The sequence below is a fragment of the Xyrauchen texanus genome, chromosome 7 (assembly GCF_025860055.1).
Source record: "Xyrauchen texanus isolate HMW12.3.18 chromosome 7, RBS_HiC_50CHRs, whole genome shotgun sequence".
Lineage (NCBI taxonomy): Eukaryota > Metazoa > Chordata > Actinopteri > Cypriniformes > Catostomidae > Xyrauchen > Xyrauchen texanus.
Window position 1 is genome coordinate 42,124,968 of NC_068282.1, and position 15,619 is coordinate 42,140,586.

The 15,619-nt window shown below is 35.7% G+C and overlaps 1 protein-coding gene across 2 annotated transcripts; it reads right to left on the minus strand.

Moving 5' to 3' along the window:
- Positions 1 to 1,308: 1,308 nt before the first annotated feature.
- lnpk (lunapark, ER junction formation factor) lies at positions 1,309 to 15,011 on the minus strand. 2 transcript variants are annotated; one of them, XM_052131043.1, is made up of 14 exons: positions 14,929 to 15,011; positions 14,486 to 14,534; positions 14,357 to 14,398; positions 12,795 to 12,982; positions 8,864 to 8,922; positions 8,624 to 8,664; positions 8,409 to 8,492; positions 8,228 to 8,279; positions 7,927 to 8,139; positions 6,920 to 7,025; positions 5,383 to 5,453; positions 5,092 to 5,256; positions 4,199 to 4,276; positions 1,309 to 2,532 (listed from the first exon to the last, which is right to left on the minus strand). In XM_052131043.1, the coding sequence occupies exons 2-14, from the start codon at positions 14,510 to 14,512 to the stop codon at positions 2,360 to 2,362; spliced, it is 1,299 nt and encodes a 432-aa protein (XP_051987003.1). In that variant the 5' UTR covers positions 14,513 to 14,534; positions 14,929 to 15,011; the 3' UTR covers positions 1,309 to 2,359. The 2 variants fall into 2 exon arrangements, with proteins under 2 accessions (XP_051987003.1, XP_051987004.1); XM_052131044.1 differs by lacking the exon at positions 4,199 to 4,276.
- Between the last annotated feature and the right edge of the window lie 608 nt (positions 15,012 to 15,619).

The following is a 15,619-nucleotide window of genomic DNA, read 5'->3' on the forward strand; positions in this document are numbered from 1 at the left end:
TTAGGTGTAGATCAAATAAATTGAATGTAGAAACACATAACACTGATTTAATTTCTGGTCATTGGTGTGAAAGTTAATGCACTTGCAATGGAAGTCAATGGGGGCAATTCTGTAAACATTAAAATACTCACTGTTTCAAAAGTATAGCCAGAAGACTTAAACAATATGCATGTTAATATGATTTTAATGGGATTTCACACACACACACACACACACACACACACACACACACACACACACACACACACACACACACACACACACGAGCCTGTAAAACAACTATTTAAAATACTTTACATCTCACATGATATTTTTATCTATAAGAGTTTTGACAGAATAATTAATAGCCTATGCAATTATTAGCTTCACATTTCTGCCTTTAAACCCTCCAAAAAATGGCCCCACTGACTTATATAAGGAAGATCAATCGGCAGCATTTCAGGTATAACATTAATTATTATGACAATAAAAACTTTACAGCTCAAATAATATGATTTGTAACAGAATAATTAATATCTTAAATAAAATTGAAAGCTTCACAATTCTGATTTTAAACCCTCCACAAATTGGCCCCATTCACTTCCATTGTGAGTGCCTCACTGTAGCCTCCATTTCTGCTTTTTTTACAGAAAAGGAGTGATGAGTCGAAATGTATTTGTGTGGTAATCAACTTTATGCCACAAATGTTGTCAATTCAGTTTAACTTCTATTGAAACCAGAATATTTATTTAACCAATTGGCTGAATTGTGTTATCAAGAAAATTATATTTTTATGTCTGGCAGGAGCAAGAAAAAAAAAAAAAACTCTTTGTGTTTAAAATTGTATACATTTATGTAAATTACTAATGACCATATACGTTGGCCAAAACAAATGGGTTGATTGTTTTTGTATTAAATTTCTGCTGATTCATGTTTTGTTAAGTGTTCTGCTATTTCAATTCTCCCCTGAAACACCTTTGATAATGGCAGGTTCCACTGTCAATTTACCCCATTTAGTGTGACAACATGCCCCAATAGCACTATGTGTTCAATGAACTGTACATATTTCCCTCTGAACAATAAAGTTGGAAATTACTTTAAGGTATGTGTCTACAGAAATTAATGTTCAGGTATAATGCAGTTATTTGTCTTTTATGTACTAAAAATGAAATATTTGCTTAGAAATGTGTTAGTATGCACTTGGCCTAATACTGTTTTAATGTAAACAAGACTGAAGACCACAGTATTAATTATTTCTATTCTTAAACCATTAATTAGGTACACTGAAGTTTGTATAGAGGGGAAAAAAACACTACATCATAATGCTTAGCACATTGGATTTATTGGATTTAACATGCACACACTCAAGTCTGTGAATGCAGCTGACATGTGCAAAACATGTCAAGTTAATACAATAATTTTAATTTCAAGGCAAGAACTGTATGTCACTGTTGCAACAATCTATTTATGAACAACATGAAAATGAAATAAGAACTTGTGGAGAATACAAAGGAACAATACTTGATGAACTCTAATTCATAATCATTATCCTCAGACTATTTGTTCATGAATAAATGCCAGTGTTTACTTCTGGCACTGTCTAACTTGTCAAGCATAAACTTCTAGTAGTGCAGAAAACATCCTAAGAATGAGAAACAACAAATTACTTAAGTCATATTTAGTTATCTTGTAAACAGGTAGTCCCAGCTATGTTCCTAACCAGAAAGGCACAAGACAGTCAACAAACAAAAAAAACCGTTGCCTAGAAAATACACATGCAATTAAACAAATTCAAAACAAAACCAATAAATGTCAAGATTCAAAACAGTGCATTTGGCAAAGAAAATAAGAAAACACCTCTAAAAAGGACAACACTTTTAGCAAAGAGTGTATTTTTGTTCAGCAAAAAGTAATTTTCTGCTTGTACTTTCAAAGTCTTGAGTGAATCTGTAAACAAAGTCAACTAATCTTCAAAAATATCTAGCTGTTTTTCTCAAATTACTATGTAATATTAAAAGTTAACACTGTAAAATTATACTAGCTTTCAACATTCTCACTTCACAGCAATAACGTGTTGTGATATCGCCTTCATAAATAAACGACGCACAGATATCTTATTGGGTTACGCTGTCAAAATGGGCCACACCATACAATTAGTATTACACAGTGTAATGGGATTTAACATTTAGCCCACTACAGTAAACAATATGATGCACTTACAATATATATATAAATAAATTAGCAGTAAAAACACAAAGCAGCCTGCAGAATCACAAAGATGTAAATGCACATGCTCTAGAGTAAGAACAAGGAGTCATAAACTGAAAAACCAAAAGCTCTAATGAACAAACATTGATCTTAAACATGATTTAGACAGAATTCAGTTAGACGACGACTCTGTCTGCGGTCCCTCCTGAGCACCAGCCTCTTCCTGTTCTAGCTGGGCATCTTCTGAGGGGGAGGGGCTATACCGAGGGTTTGAGTCATGTACGACAGGGGGATCTTCAGTGGTAAGGTCTTGAGCTTCAGCAGATGTGGTCCTTTCCATGTCATCTGCCAAAAAAATAAAAAGAATAAAATAACTGACAATGGGAACATTAATTGCATTTTTGCATGCACACAGGTCTTTCCTTGCTGAAAAGACCAGCATTCATTTCCATGCTGGACAAGACTGGCTAGTGCTGGTTTGGTGCTGGTCTTGCTGGTGGACCAGCATCTCCAGTCCTTCTAATGAAGCTGGTTTGAAGCCTTGCTAGTTAAGAAGCCTGGTGGGGACACCAGCAACCCATGAAGGGGACACAAAACTTCCTCATGACAGGCAATGCTGGTCTTTCCAGCTGGGTTGATAATGATCCCATTCATGCTATTAAAACAATGGCACTGTTTATGTGTGTGTGTGTGTGTGAGAGAGAGAGAGAGTGTATTAGGCCTATTAATACATTGGAAATTAATAAGTTTGCTGTATTATTCAATCAATATAAAACATGTTTAAAATAAGCACATCAAAACTGTAAACAAGTAAATCATGAATCATAAATATAAATTGCCAAAGATGGAGAACTGAAAATAAAATCTGATCAGTAGATTATGTATTATTAAGGAATTTAGACATTCTGGAGAATTTCTAACCAAGCATCAGACTATTGTTGACAACATGTCATGTTATTAAAGGAATATTCCAGGTTCAATACAAATTAAGCTCAATTGACAGCATTTGTGGCATAACGTTGATTACCACAAAAATGTATTTTGACCTGGCCCTCCTTTTCTTAAAAAAAGCATAAATCTGTGTTACAGTGAGACATTTACAAAGGAAGTGAATGGGACCAATGCGTAAACATTAAAATACTGCTTCAAAAGTATAGCCACAAGATGTAAACAATATGTGTGTAACATTAATTTAATGTGATAAAATCGCTTGCCAACCTTTTCTGTGTCAAGTTATATCCAATTTTACAACTTTGTTTCCACGAAGATGCAATGACAACAAACCCTAAAACGACTGCACAAATTATGATTTAAACAACTTTACAGCTCAAATAATACAGAATTAATGCAAGTGCTTTTATAAAATTAAAAGCTTCACATTTCTTCCTTCACATTTCTTCCTCCCAAAAATTAGCCCCATTCACTTTCATTTAAGTGCCTCACTGTGACCTCGATTTTTGATTTTTAAAGAAAAGGAGGAACGAGTCTAAGTTAACTTTTGTGGTAATCAACAATAAGCCATGAATGCTGTAGATTGAGCTTAACTTGTATTGAACCTGCATTATTCGTTTAATATCGCAGATAATTGTGTTGTACCACATTTCACAAAAAATCTTTTTGATTATTACTTCTATGTTTATACAGAGAAAAATAAGATGAATGTCAAAATTCAGGATATTTCCTATAAGACAGATACAAAACACAAGAGACATAACAGTTCAAATCAAATTTCTTAAGAGACATAAGAGTTCAAATCAGACTTTAGAAGACTTTTTTGGTACCATAATAAGATTTACTGATGTTTACAAACAAAAACACACAAAAACACCTTCCCGCCTTGTAATGGTGATAGTTAATGTCATGTATGAGAGTGGTCTGTGAATGGGCAATGGCTGAATTTATGATTGTTACTTAAGGCAATTCTTTTAAAAAGTGCAGAATTTGTCACCAAAGCATCATGCAGTGCGTGCGCATGAGTAAAATGTGTGTGCATGGAAGTAGTTTCTGGGACCTGAATGATTTCTGCTGAAATTATGAACTTTACTCCAGGGGGTGCCAGAGTGTAAAACATCGGTGGAGCGGGAAGATACTATAAATAAAAAAAAGATAATAAAAATAAAAAAAATACATTCTAACATAAACATAACATTTGTACACAACACACAATCTACCACACATACTGCCGGTTATGCAGTATGAGAAAAAAAGCTTTTACGTGACTGTATAGCTCTGTTCCAAATCCTAGTAAGCTGCCTCACTGCCTACATAGGCCTACCTTCAAAGGCAGCTTCCTAAACGACTGATTTGGAATGCCCTACAAAGGCAGCAAAACTAGTGTGGGAGACACAAATCACAATTGTTTTCAATAGACATGTGATGCTCTAACGATGCAATATTTTAATGAGCATAAAATTAAAGCAAACACATGTTGGTGAAAATAAATGTATTTAATTACACTGAACTACCTTTTTAAGCGATGATTCAAAGTATTAATTGAAATGAGCTTTTTTCCCTCACTTTGTCGAAGAACTAAGATTTATTTTTTCACTGAGATTGGTGCAAATGCATTCTGGGATTGCCTTTTCCTTAAAGTATGCATATGATGCAGCCTTAGAATTTGGCAGAAACGAGGCATCTTAGGAGGCAGCATAAATAAGTTGCCTGACTTTTGGAGCAACTTTCTTGTCAAGGGCATTCCAATGATGCCAAAAAATGCTGCCCACATATGAAACTCACAAGGCTTTGACTTTACCTGTTTGTCTTGACTTTCAGGGTTGTTTGCTCTCATCTTGGGATGAGCTAGTATTTTATGGCTGATTAACAGATGCCATGACAAGATGACAATGAAAATGATTTTATAAGGTCTTGATTACAATTTCACAGGCTGTAAGTGCTATGAAATACCTTCAGGAGCATCACTGTCCTCTGGTGTCCCTGTTGCAGGAGGGGATTGTGCTTCAGGAGATTCAGAGCGAAGTCTGCGCTCAAAGCTGAATTCTGGAAGTCTAGGTGCCTGGGGGCGTGTCTTTCTCGCCACATTCATAAAGTAACAGTAGGCACAACGGAATGCTGAAATATAAAACTTCACACTCAAAAGAAGTGTATCTTCATGTAAAGAAATTTTACACTCCTGTTTTGACTATCCTCGAACAAGGAAACTTAAAACTTCCGTAATGTGTAGTGACAAGTAATTACCTATATACTCAAATTCTTCCTTCAAAGCCATACCATTGTGGGAAAAACACTGCTGGCAAATCAATGCATATCTGAAAGTATGAGAGAGGGACACATCAAAACCATTTTCACAAGTACTGATATAATTCAGGCCGATATCACTATTTAAACTGTTTCTCAGAGTACAACTTATGTTAAAGGTGATGTGCGTAATTCTTTGCTATTACGTTAGGGCTCTCGGTCACTTAAATTTTTTTTCGATCAAATTAATTAAATGATATGCCAATGTATTAATTGCATATTTAAATATTTGATGAGAATGGGCCTCAAATAACTATAATTCAATATATAACGATAAAATAATTCTACTAAAATACATTTAACAATAATGATTATTATAAATATAATAATTAATATAATTAAAATGTATACATTATTTTGGCAGACGAGTAATGCACTGATAAGACAATACAAAAAGTGGCTTTACAAGGCAATATACTGTATACATTATTGTTTATTTTCATATTATTGGACATAAGCCTATCATTGGTTTTCAATCCACAGCAATCCATTTTGAAATTGAATTTGTCAATCTATCCTTACATTTGTAGTCTATAACAGATGCAGTGCAACAAAAAGAGACGCTGAAAAACAGCAAGACACAAAGCAATGGTCAATCGCTACTAGACGGTGCTAATTGGTTTATATTGATTTGTTGTGCCCTCTTGTGGCCGTAGGACACAACGACGATTTAAAAATCAGATGACCTGTAGATTTTTCCTCCCACCTGAAATAAGTCTTTAAAATATAATCATTAAATTTTTAGTAATATTTCAGTGAAAAATTATAATTTAGTCTCTCAGCCCTGTTGACAGCCCTAGTAGAGATGTAAGAAGGGCGCTTTTGGACAGTAGACCTCACTTTGGTTGTGTCGTGTCATAAACACAGAAATGTTTAGGTTGCGGTGTCAAGTTAAATGTAGTTACAAACTTAATAAAAAGACTTGAGATCCTTGCATTCAGAATTGCGCACTCAGCAGTGTTTGAATGCGTTCTCATCTTGTGCTGTGGTTGCCTAAACAGCTGGAGTTTTGCTTACTGCCCCCTGCTGAAAACAGGTGGTACTTCCAAGCTTGAATTGCTCCAATAGAAGGAATATTCTTTATTATGTTCCAGGTATATGATTAATTGTGTAACATTTAATGCACGACAGCCCTCATTACATTACTTTCTCTAATCCCAGATTTATATGCAGTCAATTAAAAGTAATCTATCTGTAGGATGATTCCCCGAAATTCGTAGGTTGATTCACCCAAATAGTGTAAGCACTGACCATTTTAAAAAAATTGCTCTGTTTGAGCATCCTGATCAGCCCGACACAGCAAGATTGTCTCAACTAATGGTGTGAGTTTAGGGCAGGACTATCGCCCAACTGATGGTAGATGGGAAGAGTGTTCTAGAAACAATTGTTATTTTTGCAATTATATTTGGTGATGCTAGTTGTGCAGAAATTACAGACTTCAAATGTAAAAGAAACTGTTGTAATAGCAGTGTAATACCTGTTCTGAGGTCCATCTCCCACCAAATACTCAATGACTCGGTCCACAGCGCTGCGTTCTCGTGGGAGGATGGGTCGAGTGAGAGGTGGACCAGGTGGACGCATACCTGATGTCAAAATAAAGCAAATTACTTTAAGCAATGCAAAGAAGTTTGTATTTGAACCCCAGAAAACACTGTTTTTAATGTGTGTACGCATTGTACATCCGCTGAGGAATGGACTAGTCACGGAGTAAGATGCTAGTGAGCAGTTTAATACTGGCTTATCTGCATTCATCCACACTTAAGAACATAAGACCCTTTCAGCACACCTTCTCTACATGTGAAAGCTTATTAAATTAGAACAGTGTGCCTTAAACCCCCTTAATCGTGGTAAAATCATTGTGGCCTCACTGTGCCAGTCACTTTTGTTACACTGAACAAACATTAGAATTACAAGTTATACACTATTAGAGTACTTATAAAAATTATTTGAAAACTTAAAAGTGAAAATAAAGAGGTACCGCATGTGACTTTCAGGTGTAAAGGTGAAATGGATATTTATAGTAGAAAAGGACTTAAATATAGATTTTTTTTCTCATCCACACCTATCATGTCACTTCTGAAGACATGGATTTAACCACTGGAGTCTTATGGATTACTTTTATGTTTACTTGATTTTTGGAGCCACATAGTTCTAAGCCACAATTCACTTGCATTGTGAGGACCTACAGAGCTGAGATATACTTCTAAATATCTTTGTTTGTGTTCTGCTGAAGAAAGAAATTCATAGACATCTGGGATGGCATAAGGGTGAGTAAATGATGAGACAATTTGTATTCGTGGGTGAACTAATCCTTCAGTCCAATAAGCAGACTTACGTGTGCTATTTCATAATGGGTTTGAATATCATCCAATTAGAATTTAGATTCAGAACTATCCTTCTTTAAATATTCATTTAGAATGTTCACAAGTGGTTGTGTGTGTGTGTGTGTGTGTGTGTGTGTGTGTGTGTGTGTGTGTGTTGAACCTGTTCCTGGTCCTGGTGAATAAGGATTCATGCTTCGTCTCATCATGTGTTGTGGTGTCTCGGCAGCACTTGCTCCTGCTGGGCTGCCTGCAGTCCCAGCTGCCCCTTTATCCGGAGGCCCTCCTGGGGCCGCACGAAGGGGTGTGGCTCCTGGAGACATGGTATTGGGCATTGTTCCAGGAGTAGGCATGGCAACATGGCGCTGTCGTAGATCTGGACATAATGAGAGTGTAACACACATTATGTATAAAGAATGCACAAACACACAATCACATTCAAAAACACAAAATGAGAAACAAACCTTGTCCTGGTCTGGGGGTCATGAGGGGTCTGACCGGAGTGGCTTCTGCTTCCTGTTAAAACAAGCAAAGCATTCATCTACCATAGCTCAACCAAAACACACAAGTTGAAAAAATAACTCTTTACATGTGTCTAAAAACATACAGTAGTCAAGCTTTAAAATTACACATGACTGTACTTACCGCTTTTTTCTTAGACTCTGGATCGAATCTCTCCAATATAATTTTAGCATTTTTATAGATCTCCGTTTCCATCACCTCATCAAGCTAACAAAAACACATTTTATTGTTTTATGGAATGACGTACAGTCAAATATTATGGACAATGTCATTAGTTTTTATATTTTGAACAAATAGCTCAAGAATTTTTGTTTGAATGTGTCTGAAATCACACTTACTACTTTTTGTTTCTGTGTTTTTAAATCTTCTAATTTGTCATCTGAAAAAGAGGAAAAACATGCCGCGAACTTCAACAAATCCGCTAAATCAATCAACCTATCATTTGGTCAATAAACAATCTAGCAGTCAAAGTACAGACCCAATGAAATCATGTATTGACCTTAATTAATGACAAACTTAAGAGCACAAACCAAAGTGAATTTCACAGTGAATAAAATCATAACACCCAAAGACCTTACTGTTTCTCTCTGTGCGTTTAGAGAAGAGGAAGATGAGCAGCTTTCGTACTAACAACACTCTATGGAGAGAAAGAGAAAATGAGAGACCACTCTTAATTTAAATAAACAATACAATGAAACTGCAAGAAATAGCCTGAAATGTAATACTGTAACTTTTGCGGAACACAAACTATGATTTTTAGAAGAGCATCTTAGCTCTGTAGGTACATACAATGCAATTGAACTCCAAAAAGGAGATCAAGTCAGAATAAAAGTAATCCATAAAACTACAGTGGTTTAATCCATGTCTTCTAAAGCAATCTAGTCAGTTTTGGATAAGAATAGCCCAAAATATAACTCCTTTTTCACTGTACATCTTGACAGCAGTCTCCTTGGCGATCATGATTTCATGCTGGATTACACTTCCTATAGTGCCATCTAGCATTCTGCACAGTCGTCAAGCACAACAGGAAGTGTATTTGAGCTTGAAATCATGATCGTGCCTAGGTACTGCAATGACAATATGTACAATTAAAAATATTTTTTTTGGTCTGTTCTCAACCAAAACCAACTGGATTGCTTCTCAAGATATTGAGTCTTATATATTACTTTTATGCTGACTTTATTTCCTTTTTTTAAGATTTTGGAGTTCTGGAGACTATTCACTTGCATTGTATGGAGCTACAGAGCCGAGATATACTTCTAAATCTTTATTCAGCAGAAGAAAGAAAGTCACACACATCTGGAATGGCATGTGAGAATTAAAATGATGAGAGAATGTTTTATTTTTGGGTGAACTATCCATTTATAGGTGCAGTATGTAAGATTCAGAAACCCTTGTTATTAATGACACCTGTGGCCATTAAGTGAACTGCAGCCAGCTACCTGTTGCTCATGCTCATACACACACTCCATATGGATGCAAGCATCGACCAAAAACAATGACTTAATGTACAAAAGACAACGCAATTCACTGGCATTATGTTGACAGATGATTAAAATTACACAGTTATGATTGTTTTACTACAAACTTTGAGACTGTATATTATATTTGACTCTTCAGTGCTGGAGCAGGGCTGAAACATGTCTTTGCATGATACACTGACTGCATTTATACGATAGCCTATGTCGGCGTTAGCTAGCTAGCCAGCTTTGTCAACAGCTGTTAGCTAAATTTGGTGGATGACGATAGTAGCTGTTTATAAAATAGACTGTACATTATAAATATGTTGACACAGTTCAGTATTGATGTGATTTCATCACAACTGTCATTTTAATATATTGATGAGCTATTGTTTTATAATAATAGAATGTATATGTTTTCTGTATAACCAAGTTAGGTTACACTAATGAATGGAGCTTTTTGCATTATCTTGAACATTGTCTAGCATTCATTTCATGATTTATTGTAGTTTATCTAAAATTACACAGATCAATCCTTATGGCACTATATTTCACATGCTTTGCAGTTATGTAAGGTTACCTGTCCAATAAGAAGAACGCCAATACAGGGTCAGTTTTGACCCCCAAAACCGAGCAAAGGTTCCTCCAGGAATCAAATGCCCTTTCAAATTTGGCTTACTCTTAGTTTGTGTAGAAGTCGGTGTTGTGCTGGCAGACGGAAGATTGATGAATTCCTTCTCTAAGATAATGTTACCTAGTGTTGCAGTTTATTGACGCTGTTGAATAGCGGATGAGAAGCTACTGTCTGAGGCAGGGCTCTCGGGAGAGTGCATAAAAGTCACATCCTTTGGATTATCCCGGCAAAAGCGACCCGCTCCCTTAGCATGAAAATCAGCATGAAAATCAGTCTACAGGCTATTAGTAACCTAGGAAGTCCGGGAAGGACTAATTTTTTAAGTTACATTTTTTAACAAGCCGTTCACACATTGGCAAAAAAAGGGCACCTTTTAAATATTGCACCTTTAAATATTTTTTTTTTTAAAGAGGTATGATAAAATTCACAACAAATGAACATACACTACCAGTTAAATGTTTGGACAAGCTTAACTACATTTACGTTTTTATGACTGCAGTTAAAAACATTTTGATCTAAAGGCTAATGCTTAAAGCTGAAATATGTAACTTTTTCAGTGTTATAATACTTTCTCCTATCCCAACTTAGTATGATGAGACAACTACTAGTAAGCCATTAATTAGAGATGTCCCGATCGATCGGCCGGCAATCAAAATTGGCTGATATTCGTCTTAAATCTGTGATCGGCGATCAGCCGATCGTGACTAGATTTAGGGCCGATCTTTTTTGCAGCATGCAGGGAATCACACATACACCGCTCCTCTAATGAATGAGTGCTTTCTCAGCCCTTGAAGCGTGACAGAATGGCATTTGAAGGGTGAGTTGTTCGCAATTCTAAGCATTCACTAATTTAAACTTTCAGATATGATGTAATTGAGATGCCGGTTTGTTTATAAAAATGTGTAAGAATTACATGTGTATGAATATTAATTTGAGTCATTACGGTAGTTATTCGGACTTGTTGCACAGTGAACGGGAAGAGGATATAGATGCTAACAGGTTTAAAAACAAATTAAACAACAAATAAACATGCAAATACACAATACATGATGTGAGTTGTGACAATCAGTCATTGTGTTGAGTGATAGAGACTGTTTGAGCAATCATGAGCACTTTTAGTTTTACTCTCTTTAACATGAGCGCTCTCTGTGTCTATCAAAGACATGCACACTTCAGGTGCTCTCAATATCACAACATCAGTTACTCATCCCAATATAAATCAGATTAATGTTGGTCACAATGCCACTAATAATAAATATAACTGTTTAACCTTCAATAATGACACCGCATCTTCATGCATTTGCTTAATAATTAGTGATTTGTGTTACAGCAAAACTCAAAGACAGTAAACAGACCATAGATATTAATGATTTCTCACTGGAGCAGTTTTAGAGCTTGTTATGAATATATTTTTCTTATTTTTGACTGTATCTCTGTGGTGTGTGATGCTTTCATGGTTTTTACTAGTTGTCAGTATGTCACAATGGCATTTTGATATTGACAACAGAACTATTAATAACAGTTTTATTATAAATAATTATTGTTGAACTTGGGCCTGTTCAAGTGTAACTGTTTACGCCACTTTAATGTGGAACTGCAAAACTTTTAATTAGAATAGAATACATTTTTTGTTGTGACTATTCAAGTCAAGCTGTTTACACCACTTGTAAGTGTATGTAAGATTTCTATTCATCCATACAGAACTCAGTGGATTTGTGATTTATTTTTGTACCTGAATATTAAAGTTAAATAAACTATATTATACCATTCTAAGTAGAAGTTGATTTTATATGTGAGTTTTATAAAAATGCTAGCTGCAATGCTAGTTAAATGCATTAAGCTGAAGACATATTTTAGTTACTTTGTTTACTTAGTTATTTTTGTAAACAAACAAAAACAAAACAGTCTGCAGCTCTATCATCTATGCAAATACAAGTATCGGATCGGGACTTGGTATCAGCAGATATTTAATATTTAAATATTGAATCGGGGGCCAAAAAAGCTAATCGTGACATCCCTACCATTATTTGATTGTTTTGAAAACATTGCTTATTTTTTCAATCTCGTTTGGTGGCTCTAGTGTCACAGAAATGACATACTTCCACTTACAATTATATAAATTAGTTCTAAGAACCAATACAAATTGTGCCAGTATATGTGGCTCCTTTGAAAAAGCTTAAAATGAAGACCTAATATTTTTGGTAACTGCATAATTGCCACACTTTATTTACAATTACCCTAAAAGGAGGAAAATAGCTATAATAACAAATGAGTAGGTGTGTCCAAACTTTGACTAGTAGTGTATATGCATTATAAGCCATGCACTATATAAGAACTACGCAATACAGATGTAATAACTACATATTAACACAATATTAATGTCAATTTTTGCATGCAATAATATTTCAAACTCACAGTGCAGGAAAGGCCAGTAAAGGCAGGGCAGTGATGAGTCGAGCACCCCACTGCTCGGGGAAGTAAAGGTAATACACACACAGACAGATGATCAGGTACAGAGCAGATGAGTAGAAGAGGAGCCGGCCCACCCACAACTTCAGCAGTCGCTGGTTCTTAGCTCGAAATTCCTCAAGATCCTTTATATCCTATGGATTCATGGCAAAGTGCAATATTTAACAAACAATTGTTAAATAATTTTTAAAGAGATAAAAGCTTTAAAGGAATAGTTCAACCAACTCTCATGCCATCCCAGATGTGTATGAATTACTTTCTTCTGCAGAGCACAAACAAAGATTTTTAGAAGAATATCTCAGCTCTGTATGTCCATACAATACAAGTGAATGATGACCAAAACTATATGCTGCCTTTATGTGCTTTTTATGAACTTCAAAAGTAATCCACATAACTCAGCTCTTTTATTCAATGTCTTCTGAAGTAATCACGTTGGTTTTGGGAAATATCAGACAAAATCTTTTAAGCCCCAAAAAACACATAAACACAGCATAACAATAATCCATATTACTCCAGGGGTGTAATCAAAGTCTTTTTAAGCTATATAATAAATTTGGGGTGGGAACAGACCAAAATATAACACCTTTTTTGCTGTACACCTTGCCATTGCAGTCTCAAGGCATGATCATGACTTCAAGCTTAATTACACTTCCTAATGCTTGATGCTTGTGTAGAGCGCTAGATGGGGGTAGAAGTGTAATCAATCTTGAAATTATGGTTGCAATGGAGACTGCTGATGTGGAAGATTTATTGTTAAAAAGTAGTAATATTTTGATCTGTTCTCCCCCAAAACCCATTGGATCGTTCAGAAGATATGGATTAAACCACTGGAGTCTTATGAATTACTTTTAGGCTCCCTTTATGTGCTTTTTGGAGCTTCAAAGTGCTGTCCAGCATTCAATATTCTGCAGATAAAGAAAGTCATACACATCTGGGATGGCACGAGAGTAAATGATGAGAGAATAAAAATTTTAGGTTGGACTATCCCTTCACAAATGATGTAAAAACTGAATTGAAATGTTTTCATAAATGGTGGCAAAAGCAACAGATTTTATCATGTTGTTACAGCATGACATTAAAAGACCTACACATAACATAAATCTGCAAGACTTTGACCATGCTAATGCAAAACATGTGAATACTGAATGCCGCACACTGGCCGGCTTGGTTACAGCTGAAAGTCCTAAGTGAAATTAAATATAAAGCCCTCTGAGATGGCAAAGTGTATTCCTTCAGCTCTCTCTTAACCAAAGCAGTGACCACTACTGGACAGTTAAGGTCAACCGCAGCAACACAGCGAACAGATGGTGCTGTCAATACAGTCTCCAGATAGGCAGAGGCTTCGGGAAGAGAGCCAGGAATGAGTAAAGCAAGGAGAATCTCAGAGAGGAGGGGGAAATACAGCCAGGACAGGGTTCAGATTAATATACACAGCTCTGGGATGTGTGATAAGGTCAAAATGTCTGAACGAGAGTCTGTGCGTTTAAAAGGGCAGAACATAAACTCACCTTATCCAGTGACTCTAGGAGGTCCACAGTGGAAGGCTTTGACTGTTGGGGCATTAATATTACATTATTATTTATAGAAAGTGCAAAAACTTCATGGACAAACACAGTACAAATACAAGTAATGCTTACCTTCCACCGTGAAATTATGGCTCCCATTGTCAGTACTGCAAAGCCACACCTGAAAACAAAAACCAAACCCATCTAATTACTCTCAGAATAGCATGAACTATCCACACCCTTTGATGCAACTTCACTTGCACATTCTTATTAAGGAACACAATATCTCTTGGAATAGAACAACAAAATCCACATGAACACTACAAGTGAGAAAACACACAAGTGACTACGAAAATTCTGCTGAGAAACAAGAAAACTTTGCAACTCTCATTACTACAGAGGTTACCACGATAATAACATAACATCTGCCTTGCATTCTCAACATTCCTAAAACGGCCCTGAATCAAAAACACTTGCAATACAGTCAAATGTGTCATTTAAACACACGTGCATTGATTAATATGCACTGGGACACATTATACGCTAAACATTATTTGCAAGTGTTCACTCGTTACCTTGCCTGTCTACAGCGTTGTGTCAGAGGCTGTGCGACGTTGAGCGTGCGAAGCTGACGTAGTCAGAGGTTTTCGGAAGTCAAATCGACCCTTCAAAATAAAAGCCCTGCAGGGACAGTTCACCCAAAAATTACAATTCTCTAATAATTTGCTCACTTTCATGTCATTCCAGATGTGTATGACTTTCTTTCTTCTGATGAACACAAATGAAGATTTTTAGAAGAATATCTCAGCTCTGTGGGTCCTTTTAATGCAAGTGAATGGTGGCCAGACCTTTGAAGCTCCAAACAAATGCAGGACAAAAGTAGCCTAATCCATTTGACTCCAGTAGTTTAATATATGTCTTCTGAAGTTATGTGGTCATTTTGGGTGAAAAACATAAATATTTAAATCATTTTTACTATAAATCTTCAGAATGTGAAAGAGTATGAAAGTGAAAGTGGAGATTTATAGTTAAAAAGGACTTAAAATGTAACTCACATACACCTATCATATTCGCATAATCGCTTCTGAAGACATATATTTCACCACTGGAGTCATGTGAATTACTTTTATGCTGCCTTGATTTGATTTTTGGAGCTTGAAAAGTCTGGTCACCATTCACTTGCATTATATGGACATAAAAATCTTAAATATTTTTCTAAAAATATTTGTTTGTGTTCAGCAGAAGATTAAAAAAAAAGTCATACAC